At 44.5% G+C, this 12,165-nt stretch overlaps 1 protein-coding gene across 1 annotated transcript in view; it reads left to right on the top strand.

Moving 5' to 3' along the window:
* Positions 1 to 12,165, top strand: part of LOC306779942 (uncharacterized protein) — a 32,341-nt gene extending 20,176 nt beyond the window's left edge. The window contains exons 2-4 of the mRNA XM_079272060.1: positions 2,720 to 4,300; positions 5,453 to 5,965; positions 11,140 to 12,165. Of these exons, the coding sequence (XP_079128186.1) occupies positions 2,917 to 4,300; positions 5,453 to 5,965; positions 11,140 to 11,162 (1,920 nt within the window). The 5' untranslated portion in view covers positions 2,720 to 2,916 and the 3' untranslated portion in view covers positions 11,163 to 12,165. The remainder of the gene's footprint in view (positions 1 to 2,719; positions 4,301 to 5,452; positions 5,966 to 11,139) is intronic.

Raw genomic sequence — 12,165 nt, 5'->3', positions numbered from 1 at the left:
TGCTCTATCGCTCTCACACATCAAATTGTGTTCAATATTAACACGTACACATAAAGGTTTCCTAGATTATAAATGTGGTCAACACACGTCTCTCACTCGTTCCCTCGGTTTCATTGTTTCTGTTCTCACTCGTATACTCTGCTGGTGTCTGAAGTCTCTGTCGTTCTGGAGAGCAATTCATGTTTTGTTCCTTTATAGTTTATATGTGTGTGGACTTCACGATAGTTGTGCAGAACAAAATGAGCATTAATAAGAAAAGGAAAGTCCTCCGTTTTGCGTCCGTCCTCCCTGAAGCTTCTAACTGTGACTTCAGACGGCTGCTCCGTAGGTCTGATAACGCCGCTGGACACGCTGATCGCTCCATTAACAGCTGCTTCCTCCGTAATAATGCAGACTTTAACTGAACAACAGCTGCTAGTAAAGACAACAAGGTCAGCAACGCCTGCAATCAGTTGTCCATGTTGAATTAACCTGGTAGTCCATCAATCAAAGTTGTTGTTTGTGATCTTCCGGGAAAGGGTCACGTGATAGGGGCGTGACGAATCAGAGAAGGACACGTCGTGACTGCTAAGAACCAATCAAGTAGCGAACGCGGGTGTGGGCGTGATCGTTTCTAAACGTATCGACCGTCCACACGAAGACGCAGCCCCGGAGTTTTCAAACTTATCCGTCCTCGGGAGCGTTTTCAAACTCCTCCGTTTTCGTTGCTCGAAGACGGCAGCATAGTGTAAACGTAGCAAAACATGTGCGTTTTCAAATGGAAAGGGAGTAGTGTGGACATGGCCTCAGTGGAGAGCAGCGTCGTCCTTCAATCAGCGGATCGGCGGTTCGATTCCTGGCTCCGCTGGTCGCATGTCGATGTGTCCTTGAGCAAGACACTTAACCCCAACATTGCTCCCGTAGTTGTGTCTACGGTGTGTGAATGTGATAGTCTGATGGCAGGTGTATCTTAGCCCTCAGTGTGTGAATGTGATAGTCTGATGGCAGGTGTATCTTAGCCCTCAGTGTGTGAATGGGTGAGTGATGACAAGTAGTGTGAAAGCGCTTTGAGTGGTCAGAAAGACTAGAAAAGCGTTATACAAGTACAGTCCATTTACCATTACCATTTATCGGCGTGTTGTTTCAGGTACTAGTGAGACAACGAAATAGGAATCATGAAGGATGATTTGAGGAAGAGATAAAATGATTTGGACAGACATGGATGTGCAACTTGACTGGTTGGCGGAGGTGGTAATTCTAGTTTTTACCGAAGTGCTCTGACTGATTAAACAGTTTGAACTGAGTAAACTAACCAGCCAGCCCGTCAGTGAATCAACCAGTAAATCTAACAGGCAGCCAGTGTAGCAAGCGAGCAAATATGAGCCATCCAGTTGGTCAGTCAGTCAGTCAGTTGTGGCAACAACATAGTGAGATTATCTGGAGCATGTGATGTATGTGTTTACACCTCTCTCTCTCTCTCTCTCTCTCTCTCTCTCTCTCTCTCTCTCTGTCTGTGTTCTCCTCCCTCACTCGCCCCTCCATCGCCCCTGTGATTGTTTCTCCACCCGAGTGCCTCTCTTGCTGCATCTCTTTGCCTCCTGCAGTCTGACTCACTCACCTTCTCCTCGGAGAGTGTGTGACTGAATTCACTAAACGTCTGGACTCTTCACAGTTTCACACAACTGATCTGCTCATTCATTCATTAAATTCTCCAAAGGTGTTACAACCAAGCAGCAGCGTTTAAAGGAGAAGTCTGCTATATTTTTCTTATCGTCAACAAATCCCATGAAAACACTATAGTAATGTGCGGGTATCAAAGGCTGATGCAACTTCTTGCTTTGTGCCATAGAGCTCCTTTAAAAGCACATCAATGCACTGTTGCACTGGGTGACATGTTATTAGAAATATGACATATTTGAGGCGTTTCTAAAGATTCACGGCTTCAGTAGAAACCAAACCTTTGGAACTATAATGTCTACTGGTGCTTTAGAGGATCTTTGTCAAGTCTAGGAAATCAAGCCTGATGACGGGATGAACCCTTGAAAGATGTGGGTGTTCTGTGGATACACCAAGGAAGGAGAGTCTAACAAAAGGTGCTAATGGACATAGCATCCAATAGTTTTAGAGCTTTATCCATACTACTGACAAAAACTCTCTCAAGCTTGACCATTCTGTTTTTAGTTGTATCAGAAAGTCAACTTCATGGCCGTGCGATACCAAATCCCCTGAATGAACATTCAGTCCATGAATCGCCATGTTGCTTAAATAACGTCTCTGAGCTGGATGAGACTGTCAAACACAAAACAATGTTACATTTCTGGACAAATACCAGCTCAAGGCCGTCCATCTGTGGTTTTCAAACACCAACTGATGAAAGTTAAGCGTCAACCTCTGAACTGAATAATGAGGCTTTTAGGAAACGAGGCCTTTTTATTGCTGCTGTGTGGTGCAAACTTTGCATCTCCAAAAACCTCTTGAGCCATGCAATTTCAAAAAGTACGAGTGTGTGTGTCCCACCGCAGATCACACAGGGTGTGAATTTTGGACGTGAGACTGATTAGGAAACATCATAATTGCATTGCATTTCCCTCTGAGATTCTCTATTTTGTTACATTTCATTCCCCATTCAATGCACAGTCTAGACTAGACTAATTGAGTGTCTGTGGTGTTGATTCAGGCTATTAACCATCTGCGCTTCTTCCTCTCTCTGCCCCTCTTCTCATCCCTCTTTTCTCTGCAGGAGTTTGGAGGACTAGTAGGATGCTGAGTATCTTTCCTCCTCATCACTGTTCTCCACCCTGCTCTCCATGACCTGAGCGCACCGCCACAGCGGGAGGAACAAAAAAAACAGAAAGAGAGAGGAAGAGGAGGGCAGAAGGCCAGGGAAGGAAGGAAAGAACACACTTTTTATTTTGTTGTTTGTTTTCCCTTTCCAAAATGGCTGCGACGGAGGCCAGCGCGGCGCCGGTGGTCCAGGAAGACGGGAAAACCCCGGAGAGCAAGCCGACGGAGGCCGAGCAACAAGCTAAAGACGCCAAGGCAAAGTCAGAGACTGTCAACAGTGAAGTTGTCGATAAAGATGGCACCGCTGTCAACAGCGAGGTTGTTGATAACAAAGAGACAGTGAATAACGACACAGCGGCGGTGACAGGAGCCGAGGAGGGAGAAGCAGCAGCGACTGGGGAGGCAGCTCCTCCCCAGAGTTCAGAAAACGCCTCCTCTACTGAGCCCAAGACCTCGTTCTTGGACTCCTTCCTCAACAAGAGCGGCCTGGGGAAGGTGATGGGGGGAAGGAAGAAGAAAGAGCAGAGCACAGCCACTGGAGGAGGAGAAGAGAATGCCACTGAAGGAGGGGAGAAAGAGGGAGAGAAAGGAGGTGAGGAGGGTGCAGCAGCTGAGGGCGGAGCAGAGGGAGGTGCAGCGATAGAGAAAGCTCCAGAAAATGGAGAGAAGGAGGAAGAGAAGAAAGCAGAGAAGGGCAAACCGGCCGAGGCTAAATCCACAGTTCGAGATTTAATTAGGAAGCCGGTGGCGAGGATCTTCTCCCATCGCAGCACCGAGAAGAAGGACGGCGCCGCAGCAGAACCCCAGAAACAAGTAATGGTCCGCTCCAAGTCCTTGGACCGGATGGAAGATCCTGAAGCACTTAACACCACTGCAGACTCCACCATAGAGGAGGGTGCAGCAGCAGGAGGAGCAGAAGGAGGCGCAGAGGGAGGTGCAGAGGTAGGCGCAGAGGAAGAACAGAAAGCATCGTCCTCCTCGGCCGCCACCAAGCACATGAAACGCTGGCACTCCTTCAAGAAGCTCATGGCTCAGAAGGCTCACAAGAAGAGCGGAGGAGGAGGAGTAGAAGACCTTAAGGAGGATGGAGCTGAAGGAGGAGAAGGAGGCGGAGACTCCTCCACTCTGGACTCCAAGGAGTCGGGGCAGAAGAGGTGGAAGCTGAAACGCTCCTGGACCTTCCAGGGCCTGAAGAGGGACACATCTATGGCCGGCATCAGCGGTAAGGCCAAGGGTTCTGACAAAGACTCTGCTGACAACGCAAAGCCAGAGGAGGCGGCAGGGGCGGGAGGAGATGAGGGAGGAGAGGAGGCTAAGGCAGAGGGAGGAGCAGAGGAGGTTGAGACGGAGGGAGGGCAGGAAAAGGCTGAGGGAGGGGAGGAGGAGAAGGCAGCAACGGCGGGAGGTGTGACTGTGACGCAACATGCCAACGAGATCTGGACCTCCTTCAAGAAGCGCGTCATCCCCAAGTCCAAGCGCGCTAACACAGAGTGCGCCCCCAGTGGGGAGGAGGATGCAACTACAGCTGCAGCCACAGGTTAGATGACAGAAATTGTGACTTTGTACCAAAACACAGCATCTGGTTGGGGCCACATGTCACATTTCTAAACATCTCCGATTTCTTTCAAATCACTGTTTGTAACACAAAAAGGTTAAATTATTCAATATTTCTCAAATAAATCCACAGATCAGTGAAGCAAAACTTTACACCATTAATCATCTCATGACCCCCCCTCCAGATTTATGTTGTGACCCTTTAGAGAAGGCCAGACACAGAGTTGTTTACCATGGACACCATTCAAACATTCAAAGTCTGACACCGTGTTCACACACATTCTGTGTGTCCCTGTCCAGGGAGCACACAGGAGTTCGTGCTAACTCTGGGGGAGGTAATGTAATTGAACATTGTCCCAAATAAAATATTCAACATCTGATGTGAAATTCTAGTCACACTGTGGCTTCAGTCAACAGCAAAGACTAAATTTAGCTGCCTCTCTGCTCTCTGGCTGCATAGAGAAAATGGTACAAAAATACATTTTCAAAACTGATTTTCAAGAGAGAATATCTACATTTTGGTAGGAGATCGGTATAAACGTATTCACTTTCAACCGAAATTCCTCTTTGTGACGAGCACAGCTCATCTTCCGTAAAGAATGTGAGATAAACAAAATGGGCAAATGAGGTGCTGTGCACCGGCGTTGCTCGAAAGTAGATACAATACAGAGTTGCAAATCATATATTTTTTCAAATCGGATTTCTTTATGATATCGATTTTTTTAATTTTTAATCCAATTTGGCTGGTGAGGAAAGTTGAGCCTTGAGGAGCTAAAGAGCCGGCAGAGTTGCTACTCTGAGACTAAATAGGAGCTAAAAGTAGAGTAAAAATTGGACTTCATCAGTTGGTCACGATCTTCATCCATACCAATGTAATAAGCCAGTGACAGGTGTGGCTGTATGTGTCAGTATATCTAGATTTATTTATTTCACCCTAGTGGCTAAAAATGAATTAAGGCAGCCTTAAATTTAGTGACCAGTATACTAATTATTATGCTTGGGAAAAGCATAAACTCACCTGTCAATTCATTTCTTTGAATCCTTTGTGATCCTTTGATTACCTTTCAGAGGTAATCAATGAAAATCTCATTCGTCATAAGGAAGCTTTAACCCTGAACTCTTTTCTTCCCCGCAGGTGAGGATGGAGCAGCAGAGGAAGGCAAAGACGGCAAGTCAGCCAAGGCCAAGCGCACACATTTTGGCCGTGCAGTTTCTCTGAAGAACTTCATCCTGCGAAAGGGCAAGTCCACTAGTGTGGACATGGGTGAGGGTGCCAAGGAGGAGGAGGAGGAGGCCGTGGAGGGAGGAGAGGGAGAAGAGGCAGTGGAGGAAGGAGCTGCTGATGGTGAAGTTGACACAGCGGCCAAGGAGACCAATGACAAAGATGCAGGGGAGGAGGAGAAGACGCCGGCGGCGGCGGAGACCGGCGGGGAGGCGGCAAAGGAGGTGGAGAAGATGCCAGTTGAAGCTCCCGTGACCAATGGGGAGAACGGCTGCTCCAACGGGACGGGGGAAGAGAACGCCAAACACAATCACCAGGAGGAGGAGAAGATGACGGGGGGCAGCCCTGTGAAGAAGAGCAAAGAGGCAGGAGGAGCGAAAGAGGAGAGCAACGCCAAGATCATCAATGCCACAGCCGTGAACAGCGGTGAGTTAGAGCACGCCGACCGGGACTCTGATGAGACACAAAACAGCACCAGCAGCAAAGAAGGAGATACTAACAGACAACAACAACAAGCGCCAGCACTAATAAACGGTAGTAAACAAACTAAAACCAGCTGTCAAGAACCTGAGCTAGCACTAGCCGTTAGCAGGGAGGAGGAGGGGGAAGGAAGGGAGGCGGAGTCTCCACAAAACAGAGGTTGTCGCGACGGTGCAGAGTCATGTGACCAGGGAGAGAGGGAGGAGGAGGAGGAGGAAGATGAGGAGGAGGAGGAGTTGAGGAAGAGGGATCTTCGAGATGCAGCGGTGGCCATTGTTCAGAACGCGGTGTCAGCCGCAGCTGACCAATTAGAGAGGGAGCTGTGCGTCGACAACGGTCTAAATGGGTGTTACGCCGACATTTGATCCTAAAAACATGCACACATAACACAAACACACATTTATGCACAGGTTAACCCATGTATGTGAAAATACACTGTTCACATTAATACTTAAATTGCGCCAAATGTAAAATCACACATATTAGTACAGGCTATACACATTTCAACATGTTGGGAAACACACTTATATGCTTTTTCCCCAAGAGTTAGGATGTCTGTGGTTAAATAGAAGAGCTGAAGTCAGGATGTGGTAAACCTATCTTAGCACAGAGACTGGAAGCAGAGGGAATCAGCTACCTTTGGCTCTGTCCAAAGTCAAAGAAAAATACACCAACATAAGCTCACTAAAGCCCCTTAACAAATGCAAAAACCTTCCCCTAGGACTAGGAACTTTTTGAGGAACTCATTGCGTTTTAACCACAGGTCTAGGGCCGATATTATATTGTGTTGTATATTGTATATTATATTGTGGCGACACCCTCAAAAAGGCCCTGGTTGGGGGGCAAAAGGACAGGAATGTTCGAAGTGGTGTTTGCAGGGATGACTGTCACTGATCGGTCAAACACACACAGCGTCTCTGCTTCAACTCGTTTACTGCGTCATTCATAGAAACAAGTGAGTGCTCTAGAATGGATTAAGGACCATTTTAGGAGGGGAGAGCATTTCTCTTTGTTTGAAAACATTGAAAGTAAAGTCAGGTTTTTCCAGAATCATAAAAAAAACAGAGAGAAAAAGAGAAACAGATGCTGTAAATGAGAGGGAAGTTTTTATGGCGGTTACGCTCTAAAGCACAGATAAATAACTATCAAACACTCACACAATGATTCTATGTGGAGACATTACATTCAGCATGCATCAGTAAATACTGTGGAGCAGGCACACTGAGCTTCAGGCTGCAGTGTGTTTACCTCTGGGGCGAGACGTTTGTCTAATATTCGCAGGTCTTAAGTCGGCGATGGAAACTCAAACAACAATGGGCGGAGGCAACCTTTCAGTTCCTTGAAAAATAGTAACAGGAGTAAAATGAACAGGAACTTCTTGGTGGAAACGTGGCTTAGTGAGCTTTACAGATGTTGGTAGGTGTATTTGTTTTAACTTTGGAGCCGGGCTAGCTGATTCCCCCTGCGGCTAGTCTTTATGCTAAGCTAGGCTAACCACATCCTGACTCCAGCTCCATACTTAACATACACAGGATTAAAATTGAAGAAGCGTATTTCCCAACATGATGAACGATATATATATTTTGTCCACACATAAGTAAAGCCACTGTATGTGCAGAACCACATAGGCATGTCACCTTTACCTGGGTGATTGCATGACACAATAATGCAGCAGTTCTTCCTGAGGTTTAATGAAATTGTAGCCGTTCACCTGTAAATCTCCAGCGTGTGTTCGACAGACGAGAGAACGAGAGTTGGAAAGAGAGAGAAGCATCCCTTTTACTTTAGTGACTGCGAACTTCATGATCATGTCAAGTTCAAGAACAGCCAAAGAATCTAAACTATTTAACTTATTACAAGGACTCAGATGGTGAGTGCAGATTCCCAGGGCAGCTATGGTTCGAGGCTGGCTGTTGATGAACGTCTGTACAAATATATTGCACTGCTACATGGCACACTCTGTCACAGTGCAAGCTAACTACAGCCCCCACCAAACAGTCATGTTAGAGCAGCAACGTGTTTGATTCTCCGCTTTTACTTGGCGCAGTTATGACCTGAATAAATGAATTGGATTTGGCATTGATGTGAGGAAATACAAGGACAGAGATGCAATCAAACATCTTCTGATATTTTGAGCTTTTGGCTATTTTGTTTCTCAGCAGTTTTCCAGGAAAGCTTCACTTCTCTTTGTACCGTTTTACTCGTTCCCACCTGGGACCCGAAGCTCAAAAGCTGCTGGACACTGAGTATGAGGAGGTGAAGTGCCTGTGAACCAGAAGGTGCTCTGTTCCCTCCATTATCCTCCCTCTCCATTCAAGTGCAGTGTGAGGTTCTATGTCCAGCAACCCGCCCCACTTTGATCTCATGCAGCCCAGCAGATGTTTGTGGAGAGCACCTGCTGCTGCGGTGCGATTTACTAGAAGCCCTTTTGAAGCTCAAACTCTTTGGCTAAAATTGAACTCCATTTAACGCCTATGGCTCTGAACTACAGTTGATCTGTGATATTGGGTGATTTGTGATATTGGGCTGTATCAATTCAGTTGAAGAGCCTACTCTCGCCAAATGGCGTATGTATGACGTTGCAATGGTAAGTCGTTTCGCTTGCAATAAGGACGTCTTTCTTGCTTTTAGCGTGTCATTTGTACACCATGTAGTCTGCACTGACTGCACTATCAATGCATCCGTGTAATTACACCCTCAAGAGGCCGCTGATGGTGGATGGCTCAAACAAACATAGGACTTTCAACCAGGAGACTGATATGAGATCAGTTTCAAGTTACATTGGTGACATGTTTTCCTTACGAATATTGTTTTGTTGCCTAAATATAACCACAACCTTTTCACTGTAACTACGTAGCATTAAGTGACAGGCTAAAAGCCTTTTCACAACGTTAACCGTGTAACATATAATGGACATGCGAAAAACCTAAAATCCTTTCTAATGACATGCGGAAAGATCAGTAGATGAACGGCTATTGATATGCCTTCCCATGAGGTCGGGTTGGTTTCAGATATATTTTTTGTAAATGCGGTTTTATAGACCTAAAATGTAACCGACGCTTTCCCGTCATGTGGGGTGCTAGCTTTGGGAACAGCTTCCCATTTACAATTTCCAAGCGTCATCGGGCTACTCAAAATGGTTGCGTGATTGTCCAGTTAGTCTTTGAGGGCTAAAATACTGTGTGATCACAATTTAGCACTATTTGTCCATTCAATTTGGGTTTGATTTTCTTAAACAACGGACTTTGGCTGATGAAAAGCCATTTTTGTTAGATTTTTCAGGCACATTTGTATTATTAACCATCATTGTTATTTATAAGAGAGTATTTAAATCAATTCAGTTGAAAGTTTGTCATCTCAAATGACTTTCTTTACATATGCATATTTACATATGCAACTATTCTCCCACAGTATGTCAGAAACAAGCGTATTGGCCCATGCACCATCCATTTTGGATGGAAATGATTTTACAATAAGAAATGATGACGTAGATTTTTGTAGATTTTATTTCCCTATCTACGTAATCAAAGTCCTCCAGCCAAGGCTGGAAGTCCTTTCAGAAACAGTTGCTGTGAACTGTTGCTAACCCATTTCAGTGTAAGATATTTGAATTGGACTGGGAAAGCTTTCTTTCTTTCTCTTCGTCTTCCATGCTAACGCTGAATGAGCCCCGGCTGCAGTGACACCAAAAGGATAATTGTCTCAGGAAATGTTTTGCAAGATAAACTAGCTATCTGCCGACAATTTTACCACAAATGTTCAAATTGAGCGTGTGATAAACAGCTGAGTCACCAGGAAAGATTTTGGCATTGCACATTTTTGCAAACCATGGGATACATCAGTGTTGAAGTCAAGACCAGTTAAACCGAGACCAAGTAATGACCAGGACCAGAGTGTTTTCCAGACCTAGACAGGACCAGATCAGTGCGACTTGTCCCTAACACCATGACACTTTACGATAAAAAATTGAACATGCACAATCCTCAAATTGATCTGATAGATCCATATTCCAATAAAAACACCCAAAATCATCTTTATTCACCTCTTTTGTGTTTACGCATATAAGTGTAACATGAGAAATGTCTTGATAAAATAATCAAAAGACATTGCAGAGGTGAATTTTAGGTGTGAAAATTTACCATAGTTTTCTATGAGCAATCACAGTAATGTTAACAAATAAATCAGACAACATACGTTAATCCCATTGTTTGCAGAAACGTGCAATACAAAATAATGTCTGCCGACTGAGTTGGTGATTATGTTTATGTTTTAGTAAAAACGATGCTCAGCATCCATGCCTTTAGTGCAATCACCAAATTAACAAAACAATGGAAGCTGCACAACTACTTTGTATGAGTAGGCTAATAACATGTGTTTGCCTTTTCAATGGACATTCTGAGAAAGACAGAAAAAATTTGTCATTGATTAAAAAAAAGTAAATGGAGTCTATAAACATGAAAACCATTTGTGTGGCCTACAGTAAGGGTTAAAACCACCAAAAGGTTCATTGCAGACTGTCGACCTTTGTGTTTTGGCCTCCCTCCTCCGTCCTCCAGCTGATAACGCTAACTAGCTGTAGCTTGGGTAGTTAGCTCTCTGTTTGCTATGGAAGCGAAAAGCTGGTTTAGCAGACATCAATAGAGTTGAGTCCATCAACGGATTAGTGGGCAAAATCAAAGTGTCACGGAGCCTCTTCAACAAGCCAGATTAACTCGCCTCCTCTCTCTGGGGGGAAGCAAACAGAAAGACATAAATAGAGATCAGACGATGGTCAGGTTATTTGATTTCAGAGAAAAATCTCCTTATGGTCAAAGGTCTGTGAGGCCAATGAGAGATGGACAGACTGCACGTCTCCCTGTTGGTTGTCAGAGATGATGATGATCCTCCATTATATTTTGACAACACTTTTCACATGAAACTGTTTGTTGTTGTTGTTTGCTTTGTGTACGTCCTTAACAAAAAGTAACTTAAACTAACCCAACACGAGACCAACATCTGTACTAAACCACTAAACGCACATATAACATATAACCCTTTTTATGACTGTTTAATATTATTATCCTTTTTTCAAGACCTATTTTTTAATACATTTTTCAATCTCTTCTGTTATCATTTACCAGACAAAAAGGCGGGAAACGTGTGAGGCCACACAAAGAGGATTAGCACTGCCCGGGATTCGCTGAGCAAGGAGCTCTGAGCCCCCACCCCACCCCTCCTCCTTCCTTCCCCTCCTCCTCCTCCTCTCCTCCTCCTCTCTCCCTTCATCCCTCCTCCCAAATAAACGGAGAAATCACGTGCTAACAGAACACCATGGTGAGAAAGAGAGAGAGAGAGAGAGATTGAGAGAATGAGAAAGATGCAATTCATGTAGATGACAAGTGAAAATAATAATTACTCAGAAAGCAATAATTCAAGCCCTTCTTTTTATCCCTCCATTCATTCATTCATCCCCTCCGTCCGATACATGCAAACATACATACATACAAACATGTACATCCAGTGTTTTTATTCTTTTCTTTGCTTGTCTGTGAGATTTTATATTGTCTACGAGAGAAAAGAAAAAAGCTGAAATGTAAAAAAAGAAAATCGAGACCCCCCCCCCCCCCCTATTCCCCCCGCTGCCCTATTTTCCAACTCTTCAAGCTACTTAACTCTGCTCTCTGTCTCTACCGACTCCATTTGGTGGATTTAAAGAAAAAAAAGAAAAAAAGAAGACTGTTAGTTTTGTATTGACGGCCATTTTGGTTTGTAGTCCCCAGTCAAACCCCTCTCCGCCCCCCTCTCCCCATCCAGTAGATATCTGACAGCAGGACTATGTTGCTACAGTATATAAACTGCCCTGAGGACTGCCACTTCCCAACCAACACTGCAATGTCTTCAGCTCTGTGTGTTCAATGGTTTTAGACTGTTAAATTGTGTACATGAATTTAAAAAAAAGAAAGAAAAAAAAACAACACCATCAAATATTAAAGTCAAAATGTTTCTTTTCCTGTTTGGTTTGAATTCTCTTTATTCTTTCTTGTTTTATTTTTTGAAAACACATCTTCTCACTGTTACCGAAGTCTGGCGATATGCTGTAATTAAAAAAGATAATAATAATGATGATGTTTTGTTGGTCAACGTTTTCACATGTCCGCTAGCAAATT

Source organism: Melanostigma gelatinosum (genome assembly GCF_949748355.1).
Source record: "Melanostigma gelatinosum genome assembly, chromosome: 7".
In the NCBI taxonomy this organism is placed as follows: domain Eukaryota; kingdom Metazoa; phylum Chordata; class Actinopteri; order Perciformes; family Zoarcidae; genus Melanostigma; species Melanostigma gelatinosum.
Note: the sequence above shows the minus strand (reverse complement) of the source record. Positions and strands in the feature narration are given on the sequence as shown.